Genomic DNA, 26952 nt, shown 5'->3' on the forward strand with positions numbered 1-26952 from the left:
CAAGGCTGGAGAATGATGAGGTGACAAAGAAGGAGAAGGCCATCAAGGCCGAGTTCCCCGATGAACAGCTGTTTGCTATTGGAGAAAGACCTTGGTTTGCTGACATGGCAAACTTTAAGGCCGGCAACATAGTTCCTGATGATCTGACTTACCCTCAAAGGAAAAAGTTCTTCAAAGATGCAAACCACTACTTGTGGGATGACCCGTATCTGTTTAAGGTAGGTACTGACGGTTTGATTAGACGTTGTGTTGCAGGTGAGGAAGCACATAGTATCATGTGGCACTGCCATAGCTCAGCTTATGGAGGCCACCACAGTGGAGAAAGAACAGCTGCAAAAATTTTGCAAAGTGGATTCTGGTTTCCCACCCTTTTCAAAGATTGCCACGACTTTGTCACAAGATGTGACAGATGCCAAAGGACAGGTAACATATCAAAGAGGAATGAAATGCCCCTAAAAGGAATCATTGAAGTTGAACCATTTAACTGTTGGAGTATTGGTTTTATGGGACCATTCCCTTCCTCTTACTCTTATCTCCATATTCTAGTCTGTGTTGATTATGTCACAAAGTGGGTTGAAGCGATACCATGTGTTGCTAATGATGCCAAAACGGTTGTCAACTTCCTTCAAAAGAATATTTTCACTAGGTTTGGAACCCCTAGAGTATTAATCAGTGATGGGGGGAAGCATTTTTGCAATAATTTTCTTGAAAATGTGCTCAGAAAGTATAACATTAAGCACAAAGTTGCAACTCCCTATCACCCACAAACTAGTGGTCAAGCAGAGGTTTCAAACCGACAGCTGAAACAGATTCTGGAGAAGACAGTTGCGTCAAATAGGAAAGATTGGTCTAGGAAATTAGATGACGCACTGTGGGCATATAGGACAGCCTTTAAGACCCATCTTGGGTTCTCACCCTATCAGTTAGTCTATGGGAAGGCATGTTATCTTCCAGTCGAGCTAGAACATAAAGCTTATTGGGCCATTAAGGCCTTAAATTTTGATCAAGTAGCCGCTGGTAAGAAAAGAATTTTGAAACTTAATGAACTTGAGGAGATGAGGCTTAGAGCGTATGAAAATGCGCTCATCTATAAAGCCAGGACAAAAAGGTATCATGACAAAAACTTAGTGCCTAGGGATATTAACTGTGGACAACTAGTTTTGTTGTATAATTCCAGGTTGAAGCTGTTTCCTGGGAAGCTCAAGTCAAAATGGTCTGGACCATTCTTGGTCAAAAGTGTGTCACCATATGGAGCTGTTGAACTAGTGACACCTGAAGGAGATCGAAGTTTCAAAGTAAATGGACAAAGAGTTAAACCATACCTAGGTGGCGACCTACCAAGAGGAAGGGTGGCACTCATTCTGAAGGACCTCCAAGGATCCTTAGCAGTCAAGCTAGTGACGATAAAGAAGCGCTGAGTGGGAGGCAACCCACTAGATTTACTTTGTTTTCAATTCATTTTCTTTATTTTCTTTTTAATGTCGAAATCCATTGAACAACTTATTTCCCTATTGTAATTGCTCCTGCACTTGTTTATAATTAATGAATTTGTTTTGTTTCATGTGACCTATTCCAGTTTAGTAACAGTTGTTTGATGAAACGGTATTCCAAAAGTTCTAAAGGAGGGGTGACTTGATTCAAAGGCGAAGTGTACGGCGTTGCTAGGTAGTCACATACTCCCAGAAATCTCAGCCATAAGGTTCATTGCCAAATTTGTTTTTCAATTTACTTATATTTAGATTAGTTTTCCATGCAACTACATTTCTAGAACTTGCATTGTTTCTCTATTATTGATTGGTCTTTGTCGATTACACACTGAGGCAAAAATGCTTGGTCCTGTGAGCCTTTTTGAAGCCTACCCTGTTTTTAATTTGTTGAAATTATCCTTTCTTAACCAATTGTGAGCCGGTAGGATTAGAACTTTTTGTTCGGTGACAAACTACATTACAAGCCTAGAGACTTTTAGGACTTGTCCTTTAATGTATTTTCTGAGTTAAGGCATATTGTAGAATGTTGCTAAAGATTAAGTTTGGGGTTGCTATTGGAATTTGCAACCAACTAAGTTTGGGGTGGGGGTACTAGAGAATAAGAGAACAAAAATGAAAAGAATTATGAAATTATGAAATTGTCATGAAAAATATACATAAAAATGGTGTATCAAAAAAAAAAATGAAATTGAATGCTGAAAAAGGGACAAAACATTGAAAATCCGAGTAACCTCAAACTCGATTGTCCCTAAATGTTAAAAATGTTCTCTAGTACCTTTGCATTTATTGTATTTCCACAAGGTGAATGATTAAAGGATTGAATTTTGTGCTTTAACTTCCGTAGGAATGCCTAACTCAAATTTTGTGTAGCCTACTTATCCAAATATATCCCACCTTTCACCTAAGCCCCGTTATAACCCTAAAGACCTCAAAAGTGTGTAATGATATTGACTTTGATTGATGTTTAGAATCTTTTCAAGCGTATGGTAATATGTAGACCTGCATGTCGACTGGTAGAACCCTATTTCAATTTGAATGCGTGGAGTTGTGAATTGGTGGATGCGAACAAGTCAAACTAGCTCATCTTTAGCTAGAAGGAGAATGAACTTTTGGGTACTATCGTTTTGTCAGGTAACTGTTATTTTACTGTCGTTTGTCACTGTTGCAAGCAAATTCCTTGAGGACAAGGAATGGTTTAAGTTTGGGGTTGTGATGACATGCTGTCATTACGTAATTTTTAGGACTTATTCTGACATTTTGATAGAGTTCTCATGCAATTTATACTGTTCTGGAGTGCAAAAAGCTTAAATATTGAAGTATGTTCGAAGGAAATCGCGCCACGCCAATTTCAAGCCGTGCTGCGATTTTTGAAGCAAAATTACATCCTCCCTGTTTGAGGGAAATCGCGGCACGCTTATATACATGGCGCGGCGCGATTTTGACGGGTCAGGCCCATGACTTCTATAAATACTGCACTCAATCTGAAGAACAAGGGTTACGATTTTGGAGAGCAAAGTGCGATTTTGAGACATCAGAGACGGCTAGAAGGGCGATTTCTTCAACCTTTTACCAATTCATGTATGTTTTAATTATTTCATTGATTATGCTATTTGTAAACTCGATTATGAGTAGCTAAATCTCTTAGAGATTAGCTCCGAGATGAATCTTTGTAACCCTAATTGACACATGTTGCTGTGAAACTCTATTTTGTTTATGAATTCAATTCTAGTTTATTCAATTCAATTGTTCTTAATGCTTTTTATATCTTGATCACATATAACTTGATTTCGTGAGAACGAATGACCACTGACCATGGCTTTCGACTTAGACCTAATTGAATTGTTCTAATAAACAGGGTTAGTCTAGGAATAGATAATCGTTTGTTAGTGATAATAGGTTAACGTTCGGTAAAACCTTCAAGAATTATTAGACCACCTAAGGAATTAGGGGCTGTAGTTTAAGAAGAGGGTCCTAACTCAAGGGATTGATTAGGGCTATTTTGTTAATCATCGTAAATTAGAAGAGGATTCATAACAAATAGGTGCAGTAGACCAATTAGGGGAACTTAGAGGATTCGACGGATCTGATCTCATCTCTCCCATATTTTCTTAACAAATCTTTATTTTCTATTTCTTGATTTAATTAAAATCAAATCAAATCTACTGCCTAGTGGCAAAACAAAATAAATTTTATACATCCTACTTTTATAACGCAATTGAATTATTGAAGTTAAAAACAGTCCTCGTGGGATCGATATTTTTACTACTTCGATAGTATTTGGTGCACTTGCCAAACGTCTATCACTATGCCAAAACAAATTCTTGAATCTCTCAAGCAAGAAGGAGGAACCGCTCAAGTCAATACTTGTGGACTTTGTACGGGGGATCATCCCACCGGCTATTGTCCCGCACCCGGTTCTTTTGAAGAGGAAGAGGTCAACTATGTGGGAAACCAACAAAGACCTAACCAACCACAACAAGCCGGAACCTCACAACAATCCCAAAATCCGGGTACTTCCAACTTTCAAGGAAGATATCCGGCCAATCAAAACTTTCAAAGACCATGGAGAGCACCTTACAACAATAACTACCAATATCCACAATCAAACTTCTACCAACAACCTTACCCTCAATTCCAACAACCATTCAATAATCAATACCAATTTCCACCACAAAATAACCCCCAACAACCTAACAATTCCCAAAGCACCGAAGAAACTTTGAAGCAATTCATGCGAATGTCCATGGCTAACCAGAAAAATATCGACGCGTCCATCAAAGGCCTTGAAACGCAAGTTGGTCAGTTAGCACAACAAATGGCTCAAGGTCCTCCGTAAGTGGGAACTTTCACCGCTAACACTCAACCAAATCCTAAGGAGCATCACAAAGCATAACAGTCAAAAGTTATTGCTACAAGGAGTGGTAGAGTAGTGGGTAAAGGGGTAGGTGAAGATATTGTTGTTGAAGAGAAGGATGATGAAGTTGTCAATGAGGAGTATAAAGAGAAGTTCGAGGAGGATGTTGTAGAGATAGAGAAGGAAGTGTATATAAAGAATAAAGAAGAATTAGTTGAAAAAGAAAAAAATCAAAAAAGAGAACTAGTGGAACAAGAGGAGATGGAGAGGAAGAAGAAAGATGTGGGGAAAGATAAAGGGAAGAAACAAGAAGTTGAGAAGCAAGTGGTGGCTCAACGCTTACCATACCCACATGCTCCATCGAAGAAAGACAAAGAGCGGCAATACGCAAGGTTTCTTGAACTCTTCAAGAAGTTGCAAATTGATATACCATTCTCAGAAGCCTTGGAGCAAATGTCGGTCTATGCGAAATTCATGAAAGATATCCTTTCCAAGAAAAGAAGAGTCAACGATGAAGAGACGATCCAAATTGATGCCAATTGTAGTGCTATTATTCAAAGAACGTTGCCTAAGAAAGAGCAAGATCCGGGAAGAGTCACTCTACCGGTAGCTATTGGCACAACACATGTAGGTAAAGCACTACTTGATCTTGGATCAAGCATAAATCTCATGCCTTTGTCCGTTGCCAAAAGAGTTGGTGACCTTTGTATAAAGCGGACTAGGATGATGTTGCAATTGGCCGGCAAATCCTTTGCAAAACCACTAGGTATGGCCGAAGATGTTCTTGTAAAAGTGGACAAATTTATTTTTCTGGCTGACTTTGTGGTTATGGATGTCGAAGAAGATGAGGATGTGCTTATCTTAATGGGAAGGAATTACATGCAAACGGCTCGGATGATGATTAATCTTGATGATAATATCATGAAAGTCAAGGTAAATGATGAAGAGGTTACTTTCAACATCCGGGAAGCCTTGAAGTACTCAAAAGACAAGGGTGCATGTTTCAAAATGGATGCAACCGAAGAAGTCATCTTGACTACTCGGAAGCAATTGCACAATAGAACACCCCTTGAGAGTGCTTTGGTGGACGCACTCAATGCTATTGATGAAGACGAAGAAGCAAGAGCTATTGAAGAGTGTTTGAAGGAGCTAGATTCCTTGAAGGAGATTCTTCCTGATCAAGCCATACTTGAAGTTTTGAAAGAAGAATCCAAGGAAGAAGCAAAAGTTGATGACACCAAGGTAGAATTGAATGTTTTACCATCTAATTTGAAATATGTTTTCTTGAGAAAAATGGTACAAAACCGGTGATCATTAGTAGCTCCTTGTCCATCAATGAAGAAACAAAGTTGGTAGAGGTCCTCAAGGCCAACAAGGAAGCGATAGGGTGGAAGTTATCCGACTTGAAAGGGATAAGTCCATCTTATTGTATGCACAAGATTATGATGGAAGAAAACTACAAACCGGTAGCACAACCACAACGCCGCTTAAATCCAAACATGAAAGAGGTGGTGCGAAAGGAAGTAGTGAAAATGCTTGAAGCCGACATGATCTATCCTATCTCGGATAGTGCTTGGGTAAGCCCGGTTCAAGTAGTTCCCAAGAAAGGAGGAATGACGGTGATCACTAATGATAAAGATGAGTTGATCCCAACTAGAACCGTCACCGGATGGAGGATGTGTATAGATTATAGAAGACTCAATCAAGCAACAAGGAAGGATCACTTCCCCTTGCCCTTCATGGATCAAATGCTTGAAAGACTCTCCGGTCAATCCTTTTATTGCTTCCTAGATGGTTACTCTGGTTACAATCAAATCGCCGTGAACCTAGATGATCACGAGAAGACGGCTTTCACTTGCCCCTTTGGTATTTTTGCTTATCGAAGAATGCCATTTGGCTTGTGTAATGCACCCGCAACTTTTCAACGGTGTGTTCAAGCAATCTTGTCTAACTTTATTGGTAAATGCATGGAGGTGTTCATGGATGATTTCTCAGTTTTCGGTTCGTCATTTGATATGTGTTTGAATAGCTTGGATACCGTGCTGAAGCGGTGTATTGAAACTAGCTTGGTGCTCAATTGGGAGAAATGTCACTTCATGGTTACCAAGGGTATTGTCCTTGGTCATAAGATTTCTACTAAGGGTATTGAGGTAGACCAAGCCAAGGTTGATGTTATTGGAAAGCTTCCACCACCGGTGAATGTCAAAGGTGTTCGGAGTTTTCTTGGTCATGCCGGATTTTACCGGAGATTCATTAAAGACTTCTCAAAGATAGCAAAGCCTATGAGCAACTTGCTCAACAAAGATAAGTCTTTTATTTTTGATAATGAATGTCTTTTAGCATTTGAAACTTTGAAAGAAAGATTGACCACTGCACCAATAATCATTGCTCCTAATTGGAATTTAAATTTTGAATTAATGTGTGATGCAAGTGATTATGCTGTTGGTGCGGTCTTGGGTCAACGTAAGGACAAATTTTTTCATGCTATTCACTATGCAAGTAAGGTTTTAAATGAGGCACAAATCAATTATGCCACAACTGAAAAAGAGTTACTTGCAATAGTTTATGCAATGGAGAAATTTCGGTCTTACCTTGTAGGTTCCAAAATTGTTGTTTACACTGACCATGCAGCTATCAAGTATCTCCTTACTAAGTCCGACTCAAAGCCAAGGCTCATCCGTTGGATGTTGTTGCTTCAAGAGTTTGACTTAGAGATCAAAGATAAGAAAGGCACGGAGAATCTTGTAGTTGATCACCTTTCAAGGTTGACAAACAATGAGGTAACCAAGAATGAACCGGAAGTTCGTGAAGAATTTCCCGATGAAAGGTTGCTTGCAATCAATGTGAGACCGTGGTTTGCCGACATGGTGAACTACAAAGCAACCGGGTTCATTCCGGAAGATTTTGAATGACAACAACGCAAGAAGTTCCTCCATGATGCTAACCACTATGTGTGGGATGAGCCTTACTTGTTCAAAATTGGAGCGGACAATCTCTTGCGTAGGTGTGTGGATGATGAAGAGGCAAAGAAGATCCTATGGCAATGTCACAATTCACCTTATGGAGGTCACTTCAACGGGGAGAGAACAGCCGCAAAGGTACTTCAATCCGGGTTCTATTGGCCAACTCTATTCAAAGATGCCAATTTACATTGCAAGCATTGTGATGAATGCCAAAGAACCGGATCAATGTCAAAGAGAAATGAGATGCCTCTACAACTCATCCTTGAAGTGGAAGTGTTCGATTGTTGGGGTATAGATTTTGTTGGCCCCTTTCCTTCTTCATATTCCAATGAGTACATCTTGGTCGCTGTTGATTATGTTTCAAAGTGGGTGGAAGCCGTAGCATCGCCTAAAGCCGATAGCAAGACGGTAGTGAAGTTCCTAAAGAAGAATATTTTCACCCGGTTTGGTACACCAAGAGTTCTTATTAGTGATGGAGGGTCACACTTTTGCAATGCACAACTTGCCAAAGCACTAGATCATTATGGAGTCAAGTACCAGGTAGCATCACCGTATCATCCGCAAACAAATGGACAAGCCGAAGTTTCCAACCGAGAGGTCAAACGAATACTTGAGAAGACGGTCTCTACATCTCGGAAGGATTGGTCGGCTAAACTTGATGAAGCTTTGTGGGAATATAGGACTGCATACAAGTCTCCTATAGGCCTCACTCCTTTCCAAATGGTCTATGACAAATCTTGTCACTTACCGGTCGAGCTCGAACATAAAGCATTTTGGGCATTGAAGTTCCTAAACTTTGATCAAGAGAAGGCCGGTGAAAGAAGAAAAGTTCAAATGCATGAGCTTGAAGAATTGCGAAATCAAGCTTATGAATCTACAAAGCTTTACAAAGAAAGGACCAAGAAGTATCATGACAAGAAGATCATTCTGAGACAATTCATGCCGGGGCAAATGGTGTTACTTTTCAATTCCAGACTAAGACTGTTTCTGGGCAAATTGAAGTCTAAGTGGTCCGGACCTTTCATGGTTAAAGAGGTCAAACCATATGGAGCTGTTGAACTTGAGGACCCAGTCACAAACGCCAACTGGACTGTTAATGGGCAAAGGCTTAAGCCCTATTTCGGTGGTGAAATTGATCGGTGTTTGTCGACGATTTCACTAATCGAACCATGATTTCTTCAAAATGCGTCGAGCTCATGACGTAAAACAAGCTCTTGCTGGGAGGCACACCCAGTTTTGTAAGTATTTTTATGTTTATTGCATATAGTAGTAGTACATAAGCATTGAAAGCAAAAATGAAACAATTTTGAAAAACTGATCCTGAAGCCTCACGCCATTAGCGTATTTTTCGCTATTAGCGTAGGAGCTCCAGAAAGCTACGCTAATAGCGTGAGTTTGGCGTGGGAGAAAAAAATTTTGGTGGGCCCAGGGGATTAACTCCCCTTAACTTCCCACAACTCCTCCTTTTTCCCTTTTTACGGTTTCATTCCTTCATTTTCTCATAACCACACACAAAAACTTCTCTCCCACTCACTAACCCTAGAAATCAAACCCATTCCATTTTGGGTCAATTCAAGTCAAGCATTCATTTTGCATCATCCCATCTTGCATTTGTGTTGCTTCTCTCTGCATTAACAGGTTTGATCTTCTCATCCTTTCCTTGTTTTAAATTTGAGAAAAATCCATATTTTGACATGATTAAATGGTTAGGTTAGGGTTAGAGTTTTGATTTGTGAGTAGAGATTGTTCTTCCTTGATTATAGTTTGAAAAGGAACAAGAATCATAACCCACATGCAACAAACATTCTGTTTTGGATCTATAACCCATTTGTAAATTTTTCAATAAAACAGGGGTTTGAATGATTTGTGTGCAATTGTTGCGATTTTGATTCCTTTTCAAGATTCTAGTGTGTTGTAGAGACATAGGATGAAACTTAGGGTTAAAATTTGCTGGTTTGTGCTGAGAAATTGCAGGAACAAAGATTTTGAAAATCTGGGCAAGGACTTTGTTCCTTGCATGTAGAAACAAACTACATCATGGATAGTTATGTTTGTGCTTAGGACTTTGCTGAGAAGTTTGATAAGTGTTTAAAAGTGATATATTTCATATAGGAGTTTAGGTATTTTAGTGACTTGTTTTGCAAGATTCTCTATGGAAAACTCCAAATATTGTGTTAATATGTCATTTATGCTTTTGAGCCTTATTCTACCCTTTTTGTGCAGGAAAATACAAGCAAGGAGCAAGAAAAGTCAAAATTCAAGGAAGCCACGCCATTAGCGTGTCCTACGCTATTAGCGTGAGGAAGAAAAGCCCAAGGTCAGAAAGGTACGCCAATGGCGCACCTGGAGCGTGAATCTGGAGCACTTGTGAAGCAACACGCTATTAGCGTAAGCTACGCTATTAGCGTAATCACTCCCGAAAGATACGCTAATAGCGTACCTGGAGCGTAGCAGGCCATGAAGAAACACGCCATTAGCGTGAGACACGCTATTAGCGTAAAGAGTCCAGAAAGCCACGCCATTAGCGTGGCTGGAGCGTAGAAGCAGGGCAAGGCCAACGTGGCAACATCCCATTGGCCAGGTTATAGGCCGACATACCACGCTATTAGCGTAAATGGCGCTATTAGCGTAGGTACAAAAACACAGGCCCATATAAATAGCATTCTTACCTCTCTTTTAGGTCATTCACTGTTTTATTAAGATATTTTCATACATTCTAAGAGAGAGGTTAGAGCTATTTCAAGAGAGAAACACAAAGCAAGTTGTTGAGGAGTAGATTCAACTCAAGATCACTTTGGACACGAAGGATCTTGACATGGAATCTTCTTCTTTCCTTCATCTCTTGCATAGTTTACATGTCTATGTGTAGCTATTATCTACTTTTGTAGTATTGAGGTAACTAAACAAGCTATTATGTAATCTTTTGATCTTTTAATACATAAGGTTCTAGCTTAATGATTCAATATTGTTGTTATTATTATGTTTAATGCTTTCAAAGAGATTCAAGATGATTTGGACACAAACTCTTGAATCTAGAACTATAATAACAATCTATCTTATGTTATAACACTCTTGACAAGTTTGTAAACCTTTGATAATTGCTTTTAATCAAGAACTTAATGCTTTCGGATACTTAATCAGGCTGGACACGGTCGATTAAGTTATCCGATCGACTTTGTTATCGTTTAAGGAATTTGGACACGAATGTTTAAACGCTAACTTAGAGATAACGATGTCGCTTTGGACACGAAGGATGTTGTAGAAATGATTGTGATAATATTGGTTCTAAAGCTAGAGTCTGTTAATCGATCGAGAGATTGCTGCTGTTATGCTTGGTTGTTACCTTATACCGCAAGCGAAATAGTTCAATCTCCTCTCGTTTTTACTTTTATGTCATGTAGGAATATAGTTTTACAAACAAACAATTTATATCCAAACCCTTAATGTGAACTATTGTGAAAATGCTTATGATTAACGTAACTCCCTGTGGAAACGATCCTATATATACTCACGTGTACATAGTTATATGACATGTAGAAATAAACTACATCATTTACCATCTATTTACCTTGAGTTCTTTGCTTCCATTTTGTAGTCAATGGCAACCCAAATATATAAAACAATTGGTCAGGCTCGAGGCTGCTCATCAACCTACATCATCCGGTTGTTGAGAAGTTTAAGACTTAGTAAGTTTTCATTATGATTTCACAATACAGTGTTAGAGTAACTTATTATTTCACAATCTGATTTGATTGTTTTTTGAACATGTTTCTTGAATTGTTGCCGTGACCTTAACACTTCTCAACTTCATAGTCAACGCTTCAGTCAGAACTTAAGTTAGAGTTCGGCTTTTTCTCAACGTACTTCGTACAACGATTTTTCCAATCTGTCTCAGGTTAGGCCAATTTCTGAATTTATAAACTTAGTCAAGGTCTGCTTTTTTTATGCACAAACATATGCTTTGAGTTTTTTTACGCACAAATTAAAAATACATATTGCATTATTCTTTATTTCATGTGCATAATTTGTGTTAGGATACATACTGCATCACTATTTGGAAAACAACTAAATTCAATCCTAACCAGTTTGGATGGTATTATGAGAGTTGCACCAAATGTTCGAAGACATCAATGTCAAAGGTGCTAGCTATAGATGCACATGCGGGAGTGATGCTTAATTTCCATTTGTTTCAACAATGTTAATTGGTCAGTGGGGTACATATAATGCACATGCATGCATTTATCTAGACTTTATAGGAAGATAATAGAAAGATAAATTAGAAGTCATGGTACATTTTCTTTATCTTAAAATCAGTTATGTTACCTTTATTTTATAAATTATATGTAACTATATTTGCATACATCTTATCCATGTTAATATGCATTTGACTAATATTGTAGTTATATCCCTGTTTAGCATTTCCCAAACGAGGTGTCAAGAATAATTCTGAAAGGAAAGCGCAAAACAATCACTCTCATTGATGACCGGACACAGAGAAAGTATAAGTGTCGCCTCATTACCGCCGAAAGAGCAAGCTATGAAAAATGCTTGGGCGGCAGTGGTTCAATTTCTGCAGAGAGCGTGTGATGGAAGAAAGTGGTAAGCTCATCTTTGATCTCGAAAAGTCACCGAAGAACTTGCACGTTCGAGTTGTTCTAAAGTAGATCTTTGCTATTGAACTATTTGAACTTCTACTATTTTGACGAATCACTTTGGACTGTAATCGTAAACTATCTTGACTTTGGGATGCCATTTGTTCTTTTCATTTTGTCTGATGTAAATATTGGCAAAAATCCCTTTTTGGTTAGTCTATGACACTTGTAGTCTCTTTTATAAACCTAACTATTATGTAACGTTAATCTGCACATTGTTGGTTCTTTCATTGGTTCCAATTAGTATCATGTTAATTATAATGTTGTTTTACTAATCTCTTGAACAAAATAGAACATGCTCTTTTCCTACAGTAAATCTTTATAATGCTTTGGTAAATGTTTTAGAAATGTATGTGTGTGTGTGTGTGTGTGTGTGTGTGTGTGTGTGTGTGTGTGTGTATATATATATATATATAACATCTAATTAATACTGCAATTTGTTTTGTACCCAACACTTCCCAAATGAGATATCAAGGACATTTCTAAAAGGAACACGGAAAACAATCACACTCATCGACAAACAAGCTCAAAAAAGGTATAAGTGTCGCTTGATAACGACAAAGAGAGCAAGTTAAGAAAAATACTTAGGCGGCCAATGGTTCAACTTTTGCAGAGAACATATGTTAGAGGTAGGTGATAAGCTAATTTTTGATCTAGAGAAGCCATCTAAGAATATGCACTTTCAAATCGTTCCCAAATAAAGATTTGGTGTTCATGATCTGCACTTTCAACAGATCACCTTAACTCTAATCCTAGAATAGATTATCTTCACTCACCGATGCTACTTCTTTGCTTGATTTCATCTGATGTAAATATGAGTATCAATCCTTTTTTGGTAACTCTCTAACAACAAAACTCTTTTTTATAATTTTGGATAATATGTAATCATAATTCACACATCATTGGTTCTTTTATTGGTTCCAATTGTTTTCATCCTAAATATTATGTCAATTCCTAATCTCATAAACTGATTATATGCTCTCTTAATCAGCCCATACATATTTTATGATGAATCACAATGTTCCATCGTTTTAACATCTCTTCTTTCGAAGAATTTTTTTATCGAATACGTTATTGAACCCGTGCGAAGCACGGGTTTGTAACTAGTTTAATTTAGAATTTGTGTTTTTATATTTAATACATAATTTCGTACTTGACAAAAAAAAATACATAATTTCGTAATAAATAATTATTTTTTTACACAAAGTAATTGTTGTTTTGAATTAAAAAAAATAAATTTAGTTGTTTTAACCTATGCAATATTAGATAGGATAGATAAACTAAAAAAGAATTGGCTTAATTGCAATTTGTTCCCCATATTTTCGACATTTTAAACCTCTATTTTACAATCATAACTTTTGAACTAAATAGTAATGATGTGATATATTCCAATTGACGTGGTATATGATCCGATGATGAGAAAAGATCAATTTCGATAAAATTCCAAGAAAATTCCCTTAAAAACTTAACTTAAAACATGTCATATTATCATATTTTAGACCAAATATTTGATTAAAGACTAAAAGTGTCAATTTTTAAAATAGAGGATCAATTTCACAAAAGTTGCAATTAAACCAAAAGATATAAAACAACATCTTTTTTCACTCATCTCCTCTGAGTTGGTTGATCAGCTAGGTTGGTTTGGCAATGAGTATGAGGTACAAACCAACTCCATTTATTTAACGGATCTACAACTTGCATAGAAGGTTTTGGCACTTTTGAACCCTATACAAATTCGTGGCCCACGCTAATGGAATTTAAGTCTTTATTGCACTTTTTACAGCATCGTGGCCTTGAATTTTAAAGGCGGCGGCGGGTGTATAGTCAACAGCTCACAAGCCACAGGCTTATTTTATTCAAAGAAGTCAAGGCTTATTATAGTCTCAGGCTTGCAGCCACATGTAATTGTGCAGTTACAAATTATGCAGGCTTATTCTTAGAGGAGTTATTCTGAACTGAAAAGTGGCTGCAAGTGTCACATAGCTGTCACTCTTTAGGTTTTTAAAATGGATGAAAATGACAATAAGAAAAGTCAGAAAATAACTTGTTAATAAAAATATGTGAGACTCTTGAAATGAATTATTATATATAATTGAAAGAATATAAAATACTAGCTAAGGATGATGTAGTTCTACAAAATAACGAAAGTAATTCTTTAAGTATTTTCATTGTTTCTAAAAATGCATACAAATCTTTCACTTCAAAAGTCTTATTATCTACTGTGTTAGTAAGTATGATTACACAAATTTAAAAAAATGGAAATAGAGAATATTTTCACAAACTAAACAGTGATTAATCTTTTGGAGTGGAATGGACTCATTTCACAAGAACTTGAAATGTTACACCATAGTGGTATTTACATCAAAAGGCAAACTCCATAAACTCTTGCATCAGATTGTGTCCGATCAGCTTCCCTAAGTTCTTATTCAGCTCATATTTCTTTATATTCAGAAAAAGAATTGACAGTTGGTATTACCCAAAAAGAATTACCAGGTAATTTGGACAAAAGGAATTATCCAAACAATATACAGTATCTCATCTCATCAACATATTAAATTGCACAAATCATTAATCCTTGCTCGAGAGATGTTGGTGTAGTGAAAAACCTTGAAGTTGCCATTCCCCAAACATGTCATCGTCAAGTGAGCATTACTCACCATTGTCTGCAGTTGTAGTACACATATAACCAGCATAAGCATGTGTTTGTCAAACTGACACGATTTTACATGATTTTGTACAATTGATTTGATCAAAATGAGTTTGAGTTGAATTGAGTTTTGTTGGGAGGTTTTTACTATAAAAGCAAGTTTGATTTAAAACTTAACATAGCCTATTATTCAACCTAATGTAAACTGTAATTTTTACTACTTCTAATTTGACCGATATACAGAGACAAAATCAATTTTGAATAAAACGTCTGAATATAAGACATTTTATGAAATTTATGTTTAGAAAATGTGAGCTTCCTGACTAGTATGGAAACAAATCATCATTATCAGAGTGTTTACAAATAACAGCAGTAAAAGCTACTAAATTGCCAACAAGAAACAGTGTGGAAAGTATATAGCTAGTAGCCAAAGCAGGTAAACTACTAACAGATAAGAAAAAGTTCCAGTGACACATATCAGTTAGTATGCTGACATAACATTCCTATTTGGTTAAATTTATTGAATTTCTTTTTCAATTTAATGGATCACCTTGCAGTTAATATCAACAAACCAACAATTGACCTCTTCAGATTAAAAATTAGGCAAATAATGAAATAAATCAAATTTTATCATGGAGTTCCATTTATTATTGTGCATTTAAAGTTGCAAAAGAGAACTCACTCAAGTGATATAATGAATTTTGTTAGGTATTTAAAACTTGAGAAATGCCAAAAGTTAGCTGTATACCTCACAAAAGGTTTCTCTGTCTTTGCAGTGCCAGCTTGTGAAAGGAATACAGTCAACATATGGACACCATGTGCAATAACTGTTGATGTTGATTCCATAAAGAACTGCAAGAAGACAACCAGCCAATCTGCATATATAGAAAGAACCTTCTCATTTAATGATTTGATGCATGCCGGAAAGCACAATAGATAGAAGACAGATAACCCCTCAAATTAAATAGAATAAAACAAGAGAATGTTAAAAAAAAACAAAAACATACAGCAGAGTGAAGAGGATAAGAGAAACAATCCTAGAAACTGGTCTGTCTAGCTTTTGCTTGAGCTTCAATTTGATGTAACTTTTGAGATCATAATCAATTTGATCTCCTTTACTTGGAGCTACTTGTTGGAACTGAGGGGCGAATAGAAGAACAGTTCCAAGGAGGAATCCTGATATAAAACCACCAATGCTTGAAAAATTGTCTACATAAGGCAGAAAACCAATGAGGAAGTTGCACACAAAGATAAAGACAAATGATGCTACTTCTGAAACCTGCATTCCACCAAAGAAAAAATTGATCAAAAATCAATCATGCAGAACAATGAGAAACAGCTATGAGGCGAAAAACTAAGCACCTTTTTGGTATGATATTTCCAGTTCCAAACAAGTTCTGAAAGCAATGCTCCTAGTAATCCAAATAGAGCACCAGAAGAACCAACAGCAGGGATGTTTTGAAGAAAAAGAGAAGCCATTAAGGCACCCACAAAAGCAGATAGTATATAGACTATACCAATCCTTACTGTAAATTAAAAACAAAAAGTCATAAATTTTAACAACAAGAAAGCATTTCAATATGCAATTTTTTTCAATTTACATCTATAAAGCAGAGAACAGTGGACACAACTCTAATACATCGACGACACCAATAATATTTTGAGAAAATAAATCATTTGAATGTATCCACATGTGTCGGACACCAAACACGCCTTCAATACACAATGTCAGTGCTACATAGCTTTGCATCATTTCAATCAATTGGACTTACTCCAACCGATTAAATGTGTATCCGGTGTCTAACACATGTCTCACACCAACACTGACATTACAAAATCACTTCCACTTCCACTTCGGTATCTATGTGTCGTGTCCGGTGTTTGTGCCAGTGCGGAAAACATAGAAACAAAATCCAAATGAATTAGAAAAGAAATTTACACGGCCCAAACTCCTGCTCTAGGCGAATTCCAACATAGATGACACTGCAGAGATTGATCGCAAGATGGAAAAGTCCAGCGTGCAAAAATGGAAACGTGAAAAGTCTCCAAGTTTGATGACGTTCCGTCAAAAAGTTCTTTCGTAGAGCTCCCATTTCATCCAACCTACAACAACAACAACAGCAACACTTTATCCATCGTTGCATTATAAAATTCCTTTTAAACCCTAAATTAACCCTAAAATGAAGTTCAATTTCACTCTAATCAATTGATTTAAACCTAAATTAAACACCAAGTACAGTTCCATTTCACTTTAATTAATCACTTCAAAACCTAAATTAGACATTAAACACAGTTCAATTTCACTAATCACTTCCTCTGAAACCTAAATTAGAAACTCAAATTCAATCAAATAGAATCATAGAACAAAATTTGAACACTCACTTTGACATGGAAGGACCTAACAGAGGATTTTCAGCAAGAGGCTGAAACGAGAACCTTCCAAGAGATGGAAAAGTGCAATCACCGTGAGAATTGGTGAAGCAATCGTTGACGAGCATCGTGGCGATGAAGAACCCTAGTTGGATTAACACCATAACAGAAATCACCCATGTGTCAACTCGGCGGCGGAGACGGCGGCTGGATTTGAGCTGCGGATCTTGAGGAAGATCGAGTGGGAGCTTCTTCGCTGGAGAAGAAAGCTTGATGTCGATGAATTCAGAGCTTTCTTCTTCCATTGATTGATTTTCCCGCGAAAATTCAAGATTCTATCTCCAAGAAGAGATAGAGAGAGAGAGAAAATGGAAATTTTTGTTTGTTGAGTTTGGCGGGAAAATGCTGTTTATATAGGTGATCTGCGATGATGGTGATGGTGGTTATTAGTAGAATTGAGATGGTGAATTAACATCAATTGGATCTGTGGCGCAATGGTAGCGCGTCTGACTCCAGATCAGAAGGTTGCGTGTTCGATTCACGTCAGGTTCATCTTTTGGTATTTGCTGGCATTTTTTGTGTTGGGCTTAACGGACTTGGGCTCAAACAGGCCCACACACGAATAGAAACTGGCCCATTTGCGATGCACAGCACTCTCAAAACTGGAAATATTTGTTAAATGTTTACTAATTCACCTAAATTAATTTTCATAAACTAAGAAATAAATAAATAATTTGAATGGTTTTATTAATTCACCAAAATTAATTATTATTTGTATTGTGTGACTAAGATGAATACTCAGTAAGACTAGCTAGGAGACGCATATGATTTCATTGGGGGTCAAATAAGATGTGTCTTACAAGGGATTGGGAGTTCATAATTTGAGACTTTTTTGACCAAATATTGAGACATTTTAATATTGTTTTTGCTAGATTAAAAAAGGTAATTTTGCGAAAATAAAATTATGGAAATTAAGATATCAGCTAAATTAATTGATTAATATGCTATATTGTATGACAGATACCACTCACACCCCAAAAAACCCAAGTTACACTCCAGAATGACTAATATACCCTTTAACTAAATTTACACTAACCTCTTATAAATGTAAACTGACAATAACCTAATTGTATTTACATAAACTGAGTTTACACTAACCTCTTATATACATACGTAAACACTCATTTTACTAAACCTCTTATATAGATTAGTAATCTGAGTTTACACTAACCTCTCACCACGTAAAATCAAATTACCGTTAACAGAGGCATATCTCATACCAAAACAAACAATAAACAAATAGAAACTCTTAGAAAATGAAATTCATGAAATTCACTAACCTTTATGAATAGAGTACACATCAATAAAAAAGTTGTTGATTCAATCTTTGATCTTGGTAGCACATCTATGTTGATTTGTGGATGAAAGGGGGCGAGGGTTCAGAATGATAATGAAAGTAAGGTTTTTAGAAATTTACATGAAGAAAGCAATTTTGGTATTATTGTAAAATTTTAAATAAATTTAAGTATAATTAGAATTATATGGGGTGAGACTAGAAAAAGTCATATTGCATTAAATGGTCCTATTTTTACTCTAATTAATTAGACACCTTTGCCTATTGATTAGAGCATATGATCCGGGGGTAAGGGTTATACTAACCAATGTCCTCTCAGACATTAGTTAAGGAAATAACAAAACTTAGCAAATTCTTACTTGTTTCCTTAACAAATTCTTGTAAGATAGTTAAAGAAACAAATGGTCTTATTTTTACTCTATATTTGTTTTGCGATGATGATGGTGGTAGACTCGGCAAATTCTTACTATACATGTTTTTATAGGATTTTCATCGTATAAAAATATGGAGTAACAAATTTCTATCCTCTTTAGGAATGGAATCTGAATCATACTTTATCTTATTTATGATCACAAGCCGTAAGCTTATTTAAACACCTTTTAGCTTTAGAATTCGGATGATTTGGATTTGTGAGCAAACCCTATTGAGAAAACACTCTTAATCGCCAATTACATCCTTCTATTCCTGGTGATTCTTCTAAAACCTCTCTCGCTAATATTTTATTTTTTATAATGCACTTAGGTAATTTGATTTAACATTAGCTTCTATTCGTAATTTCAAAACTGTGAGCTTCTCTTAATTCTTAGTTACGCTCTCTTACAATGTGGCTCTTTATTGAAACATTGACACTAGCATGTTTCCTATATTGTAATGAAAATTAGAGTTGTAATAAGAATAATAGATAAACCTATGTAGCACTGATGTTGTATCGGGGTCCGACATGAAGTTAACACATATTATTACATTCCATTACTTCCGTTTTTTTAAATTATTATGAGTGTCAATGTGTAAGTTTCAGTGTTGTGTCCGGTGTTCATGCCTTGTGTCACTACTTTGTGGAGATAAACACATTATTTTTATTAATTGTTAGATGGATGCCTCAAACAAGTCAGATGATGTGAGGAAAACCCTTGAGACACAAGCCAAAGCCTTTTTTGACTCTGCTCCTCCTATGCACAACAGTCATGAAATAACTCAAAAATTGATTCAATTCATTCAACACAATTCTTCATCATTAGGTAATTTAGCTTCAACTATAGTATTCAAATTTGCATATTTTTTATATGTTCCTTTATGCTTCCCTTGTAAATGATGTTTGGTGGTTTTTGGGACCATAGAAAATGGGAAAGGTAGGAGAATTGTTTGTGTGACTTCTGGTGGTACCACTGCTCCATTGGAGCAACAGTGCGTTCGATATGTTGATAATTTCAGTTCCGGTCATAGGGGGGCCACGTCCACCGAGTATGATGCACTTGCCTTGTTTTTTGTTGAAATAAACCAGTAAATGTTCATTTCTATTCTCTTCAGATAAATGTGTTGATGGTTAATTTGCAGGTACTTTCTGAAGGCTGGATATGCTGTTATCTTTTTGCACCGTAGGTAAATTTCTGATCCTGCAATTATCCTTTTCTCATGTTTGATGTGTTGATTTCCCAATGAATAATCATGTAGGGGAAGTTTCCAGCCATTTTGCAGATCCCTTCCTGATGATCCCTTACTTGAATGCTTTGAGCTGACGAACGGCTTAAATATTCAAGGTTTCCAGTTTCTGTTTTCTCCTCTTTTCATGCCATAATAAGATGAATAGACTGATACTTATAATGGTATGAACAATCATTTACATATCATTGCACTTGATATCTTAATAGTCTAACAATACTTGACAATGCATGTTATTAGTGTTGTGGTATGATGCTATTAAGTGTATTCTTCTAGATGAGTCTTTACTATGGTTCATCAAAGATTAACCCAAATGCGCCTATATGATTTATACTTCATTGTCTATTTAGTGACTTAACTAATATGCTTACTTTCTTGTGTATCGATATTGCTACTTTATAAAATCAATTGGGATTTCTTGATTTTGCTGAATTTCATTTTTATTCTTTCAGTTCGCAAGGCTTATTCTGAAGCAGTGACAAGAGCTATTTTGGATCACCATAATGTATGATCTATTGATTGGATTTTGTGTTATACTTGCATTTATTTATCTTCTATTAATGTTTCTGAAAATTCACTGTCTCTTTTTAATAATTTTACACTAGCATTAGCTGATTCAAATGTAATTATAGCCTCATTGGCCTTTTGTTCTAATGCAGGCAGTAGCAGGCGGGCACTTGTTAAAACTTCCTTTCAGCACCATATTTGAGTATCTTCAGGTTAGCTTAGTTGTTGTTTTTAGATTGTAAGTCCTGTAATTTGATGAAACAAATAAGGACATTTAAGTCTCCTATATGGTATTCATTCCCATTCCGTGTCTATTAAAGTCCGTGTGATAACTGCACTCAACCATGGAAAGGGATTAAATTATTGTGCTTTTTATTCCGTGTGTTGTCAGATTTGAATTGCAAAATAGAGCTCATTGTTTTATTTAACTATCAGATTCTCTTGCACTAACTAGTCGTGCTAATTGCCTTTTGTTTAACAGATGTTGCAGATGATTGCAATGTCAATGAGGTGTATTGGCCCACGCGGAATGTTTTATCTTGCTGCTGCAGTATCTGACTATTATGTTCCTTGGAAGGAGATGGTATAAAAATGTTATGTTCGCTCTTGATTTCATGAATGTTTTGATGCCTTATATATGACTTTAATCTTGGTTAAAATGGTTATGTAATTGGTTAAGTGACAAGAGATTTATCATTTGAAAATATATTGCTTGTATCAAAGATGGATATGTATTTAGAGAATTTGCCCTTATGTTTACATATCCTGTTTCTATTTCAGTAAGCATGAAAGTTATGAATGGTGGCTTGTGTTCTGTTTGTTAGTACAACTTGTAATGCAATAGTAGCTTTTAAGACTTGCTTCAACTTTCTTGTTTCATGTTAATCTTGCAGGTGGAGCACAAAATTCAGTCAGGATCTCACCTCTTGGATGTGAAACTTGATCAAGTACCAAAAATGTTGTCAGTTCTTCGGAAAGACTGGGCTCCTCAAGCTTTCTGTGTGTCTTTCAAGGTATTTATGGCATTAAATTGTTAAACTACGGAGTAAAAAGCAAATTTTTTTTCGATTTTAGAGTTCTATATGGACATTTACCATTTTGATAAATTCTGATTTCCACTTGTTAACATAGAAAAAATATCTTGATACAGAAAGTTGAGAGAGTTTCGCTCAAAGAACATAGGTGAAAATGAGTTTAGTCTAGTTCTACATGTGAAGACACCTTGTATATAATCAAGCACCCTTTCCTAAGTTATAGAAGAATAAACTAAAATAATCAGTACTAATTTTCTAAAGGAACCGCATTATCTATGTTTTCCACCGAGCATATATAAAAAATGAAATGTTTGTGTCTGTGATCTGTTACTGCATACCACATGAGAGGATCAAAATACCTCTTGGTAGTGATCTCTGATCAGGTATTCATGCTAATGAGAATATCTTTAGTAGATTGTTTAAGGGTCATTAGTGCTCTTGCAATACTAGTTATTAGTTAAGAAAGTAAAAAGTAGATTGTTTTCATTGATAGAAACTGGCCAAGTACATTCAATGCTTCCACTACATGAAAACTTTCAATATCAAAGTGTTCAAGAATCTGGAGTAAGTTTCTCTCCAAGAGGGCACTAACAACAGTGAGCCTACCAAGCCAACGAAACTAGTGAAGAATCCTAGCCCTATGCTCATGTATAATGCTTCCAAAAATATTGAATTGTCATCTCCTGCATCAGTTGTTGGCACTTTTGGTTTTGCTGGCTCTTCTCTAGGACATTTTATAAGGGGATCTCCACAAAGATTAGAATTTCCTTCAAAACTTGAAGCATTAAATGTCTGCAGCTGCGTTCCAATTGGAATTCTTCCATAAAGCTGATTGTTTGACAAATCCAACCAAGTGAGACGATCAATGTGAGCAAGACTGGAAGGAATTCTGCCTGAAAGATGATTTCTTGACAGATCAAGAAATTCAAGTGACTTGAAGTTTCCTATGTTTGAAATTATTTCTCCACTGAGATTGTTCCTTGACAAATTTAATGAAATCAATCCAAATAAGCACTCCATTTCAGTTGGTATTTTCCCTGTAAGATGGTTGCTAGAGAGATCAATGGTTTTTAAAAATTTATCGGCATTTTTGTAACGTTGGTCTACACCTTTCCACATCAAGAATAGTGAGAAATCATATGGTACAGCAAGAGACCTATTGTTAACAAAATACAAGTGCTCTACTGATGTTAGGCTCATGAAGTCCAGAGCCATTGAAGTAAGATTCTTTAAACAAGTTGGTATTCCTCCTGATAAGTTATTTAGTGACAAATCCAAGACATGAAGTTTTCTCAAATAACAAAGATTTGAAGATAGATTTCCATAGAATTTATTGAATCGAAGGCTTAAGATTACTAATTGTTGTAAGTTGTCTCCAATCCATGAAGGCAATGGACCATGAAACATATTTTCTCCAAGGTCCAACAAAGCCAACTTGCTTGAGCAGTACTTCAACGAGGAAGTAAGCTGTCCACTCAAACTATTATTTCTTAAAATTAAAGCCTCCATGTTAACAAGGGCACCCATTGAGAAGGGGATTTTTCCTGACAGCTTGTTGTTGCTCAGGTCGACAAATTGTAATGAGGTTAGATTATTCCAACAATTAGGCAACTCACCCTTTAATTGATTGTTTGATAAATCCAAGACTCCCAAATTGTTAGGGTTACTTTTGCTGCATAGAAAGGAAGCTAAATTTGAAAATTTATTATTGAAAAGATGCAGTACTCCTGCTTGCAATAAAAAAGAAGGAATGGAACCTTCAATTTGATTTGAACTCAAATCTATTTCAGGATTGTTGGTAAGATTGAGTTCCAAATTGGGAATCTTGCAAGAGAGATTGTTATTTGAAATGTCCATGTAACCCAGTGTTTGCAATTTGCCCCAAAACCAGTGAGGTATTGGAGATAGATTACTAACATTTGAAAGGTAAAGATAGGATAGGTTATTTTGAGTCTGAAGCCAATTAGGAAATCTAGAATTCAGATTGCAAGAAGTTAGGGCTAAATCCACTAATTGAAAAGGAGGAACCCAGTCATTACTAACCTTCATAGTCAACGGGTTATAAGACAAATGTAGGAGTTCTAATTTGGAGAGGTTTGTGAAATGGGATTCAGAGACAACTCCGTCAAAAGAGTTTCCACCCAACCTTAAAATCTCTAACTTTGTAAGTGATCCGATGCTCGTGGGTATTTCTCCAAGTAATTTATTGTAATGCAACTCTAACCTTCTCAAAGATGATAGCATTGCAATGTCACGTAAGGTACCTGAAATCCAATTTCCCACTAACACCAGTTCTTGTAATGAGGACTCATTTCCTATGCATTTGGAATAATTAATATGGGTAAAAGTTGAAATGTCCCCATTTAAGCGATTTTCAGAAGCCCGAAATGTCTCCAAGGTGCATATATTCCCAATGGATTTTGGGATCTTGCCTTCTAGACTGTTCTTTGAGAGATCAAGACTTACAAGTGAATGCATTATGTTGCCAAAATCATCAGGAATGGTACCTCTTAACAAATTACCATAAAGGTTAAGCTCATGGAGATTGGAGCTGTAGTTAAGCACCCAGTGGAATATCTTTGATGATGTCAACTGATTCTCATATAGATCAAGGACAATAAGAGAAGTGGAAAAGTTCAAATGAGAATCAGATAACCGAATCATATTGGCGTCAGTAAGGCCACATTCGCTTAGATGCAACTCTTCAAGCCTTGGAAGCTTTGCTAGTAATTGCAAGGCATTATGGGAAGAACCGTTGAGATTTTGAACATAACTCAAGTCAATTTTTCTCAAAGATGAGAGATTGGATAGCCAATCAACATTGCTTTGACTTTGGCTGTTGATTCTAAGAGCAGAATTGAAATCAAGATTAAGAGACTGCAACAATGAAAGATTTCCAAACTGGAAAGGGATTACTCCAACAAGTTTATTGCCGGTGAGAATAAGGTGTTGCAGTTGTGATAGATTCCCAAGTTGAGAAGGAATCTTCCCATGATAACCACCATTTGAGAGATCAAGGTATCTTAAGTTTACGAAGGAGCCAATAAATTTTGGAATTTGTCCGCTAGTATTCAAATAACTGAGATCTAAATATTTTAGATGTTGCAGTTCAGTTATTGAAGGATTGATTTCACCAACCAAATGGCGCGGTCCTGAACCACCACCGAGATCAAGTCTTTGAATATAACCTGTTTGGTTGTTGCATTGGACTCCCTTCCATTTGCAGCAATCTGCATAATTTCGGTGGTCCTTCCATGTAGACAACATGCCAAAGTAATCTTGGAGGCCTTGTTTGAATCTGAGGAGTGCATATCTCTCCATCTCTTTGCACTTCACGTCTCCATTATCTGTTGATGAGGACAACACCAACAATGCATGGAGTATAAGAATAATAATATAGTTTCTCATTGTAATTTCACAAGCAGAATAAGACTGAGTTTCTATAATGGGTAGTAGTAGTAGTATACATAAACAATCAAAGATACCTATTCTTGTATATTAATTTAATGATCGAATTATATAAACAATTAAAGATAAGATTTTGTCAAACATACAAAATCTCAGTCGTTCTTAACAGGAAAATGATATTGCAATTGTGGCAACTCCGCGTAGCCAAAGTCAAATTGAAGAAAAATGGAAATGAAGTGGGTCCAACTCCAACAAGAGAGACTTAAAAAGTGTAAAAGTTTGAAAATATTAACACATAGATAACGACTAATCAAAGCAAGAAGAAGAATGCAATTGCAAAGGAAATATTAGTGGAAAAGGTCCAATTGTTATTAAAGGAAATATCAGACAAAAAATGACTTCAAGCATAATTAATTTATTAAGGAAACTGTATTTTTTTTTTTTTTTTGAGGGAAGGAAACTGTATTTTTGTTCTCCAACTTTTTATCATGCCTACAACAGTCATACTTTTTAAATCCAACTACAATTGAAACTTTTGCAATCAAGTTATTAATGTGATACTTCTTCAAACATAGCAGAATTTTTCTTCATAATTAATATGAGCCACAGCCACTTTTACTTTCTTCATTAGCCCAATTTTTCTTCCACTTGTTGTAAAACGACTTAATAATTAAGCAAGTGATTAATGAGCTCCGGTTAAAGAGGAATTGTTAGGGAGAACATAGGTGAAAATGAGTTTAGTCTAGTTCTACATGTGATAACACCTTGCATGTAATCAAGCACCCTTTCCACAGTTATAGAAGAATAAACTAAAATTATCAGTATTGATTTTCTAAAGGAAATGGTTATCTATGTTTTCCTCCAAGAATATTTAGAAAATGAAATGTTTGTGACCTGAAATAGCACACCACATGAGAGGATCAAAATACATCTTGGTAGTAATCTCTTATCAGGTATTCATGTTAGCGAGATTATTTTTTGTTTCCAAATCAGGACATCCAGATTTTCTTAAAAAAGAAAAGAATAACAGGCATCCAAAAATAGGACATGAGTAAAATATCTTTGACACATTACTAAAATTTTCTTTCCTCCTTGTATGACAGTTAGAGACAGATTCAAGCATTCTTGTAAATAAAGCTAGTGCAGCTCTTGAAAAGTACAGGATGCATGCAGTTGTTGCAAATGAACTCTCAACTCGTAAGGAGCAAGTTGTGGTCGTCACTAGTGCTGAGAAGATTACCGTTCTGCGAGACAATGGTGAGTCTGCTAATGATGTAGAGAATCCCTTGATTAAACTTCTTTCTGAGAGACATACCACTTACATTGAGGATTCCAGTAGGTAAGTCTAGAGTGACTTTGGCTTTGACCTTTGGTTTCTTCTCCTTTGGTTTCCTTTTAAGGTTAGGATAGGTAGAGTAAGAAATATAACTCATGTCTTCATTTTTGCTAAGATATTGATTAATTTTTGGGATAATTACAATCACCTCCCCTAAGGTTTCTTTAAATGACACAAACATCCCCTCTAATTTTAAAATAAACATTGATCTCCCTTAAGTTCTCATTAAATAGACAAGTACCTCCCCTTCTCTCTTAACACTGTTATACTTCCGTTAAAATACAAATATGGAGTTCACGTTCTCACAATCTTTGACATTTCAAGTGATTTGCCTATTTTAAAGATTACTACCATTGAATTGCTTGCTCACTTTACTCAACTCTCAAACATATGCTGCCGTAACAAACCAAGCACTCTCTGCATCATGGCAAAATGCTCTAAATTTCCACGAGTCTAAAACAAAGCTTCACCTTGCATTTGAAGCATACAAGCCAATTTACACAAAAAAGAAAATACAAAAACATAAAAAACATACTTTGCTGATGAACAAGATTAACTACAAGTCAATTCAATTTTAATTTTGATTTTATGTTTGACAAATCCCTAACTTGGGTTTGGGAAAGGGGGTTTAAAGGGACCTTAAATTTGATTTTCTTTTTCGTGTGAAAATTGACGTTGATT

At 36.0% G+C, this 26952-nt stretch overlaps 3 protein-coding genes and 1 non-coding gene across 4 annotated transcripts; 2 read left to right on the forward strand and 2 right to left on the reverse strand.

The window, feature by feature from the left end:
• Positions 1-14088: 14088 nt before the first annotated feature.
• KOM (Rhomboid-related intramembrane serine protease family protein) lies at positions 14089-17508 on the reverse strand. The gene is made up of 6 exons (XM_085753717.1): positions 16986-17508; positions 16543-16706; positions 15966-16129; positions 15611-15882; positions 15352-15478; positions 14089-14619 (listed from the first exon to the last, which is right to left on the reverse strand). Exons 1-6 carry the CDS (start codon positions 17276-17278, stop codon positions 14500-14502), a joined length of 1140 nt encoding a protein of 379 aa, XP_085609843.1. The 5' UTR covers positions 17279-17508; the 3' UTR covers positions 14089-14499.
• TRNAW-CCA (transfer RNA tryptophan (anticodon CCA)) lies at positions 17454-17525 on the forward strand. The gene has a single exon. It is a non-coding gene; the product is annotated as a tRNA-Trp (tRNA).
• A 1207-nt stretch (positions 17526-18732) lies between these two features.
• Positions 18733-26408, forward strand: LOC146940107 (phosphopantothenate--cysteine ligase 2-like). The gene is made up of 10 exons (XM_085753722.1): positions 18733-19014; positions 19418-19565; positions 19665-19788; positions 19882-19926; positions 19999-20084; positions 20439-20491; positions 20646-20705; positions 20975-21076; positions 21387-21506; positions 26039-26408. The coding sequence occupies exons 2-10, from the start codon at positions 19418-19420 to the stop codon at positions 26276-26278; spliced, it is 978 nt and encodes a 325-aa protein (XP_085609848.1). The 5' UTR covers positions 18733-19014; the 3' UTR covers positions 26279-26408.
• On the reverse strand, positions 21981-25167 carry LOC146940108 (receptor-like protein EIX2). The gene has a single exon (XM_085753721.1). The coding sequence runs from the start codon at positions 24933-24935 to the stop codon at positions 22050-22052; it is 2886 nt and encodes a 961-aa protein (XP_085609847.1). The 5' UTR covers positions 24936-25167; the 3' UTR covers positions 21981-22049.
• Positions 26409-26952: the final 544 nt, after the last annotated feature.

The sequence above is a fragment of the Medicago sativa genome, chromosome 3, assembly GCF_051527215.1.
Source record: "Medicago sativa cultivar Bolivia chromosome 3, Bolivia_mono, whole genome shotgun sequence".
Taxonomy (NCBI): domain Eukaryota; kingdom Viridiplantae; phylum Streptophyta; class Magnoliopsida; order Fabales; family Fabaceae; genus Medicago; species Medicago sativa.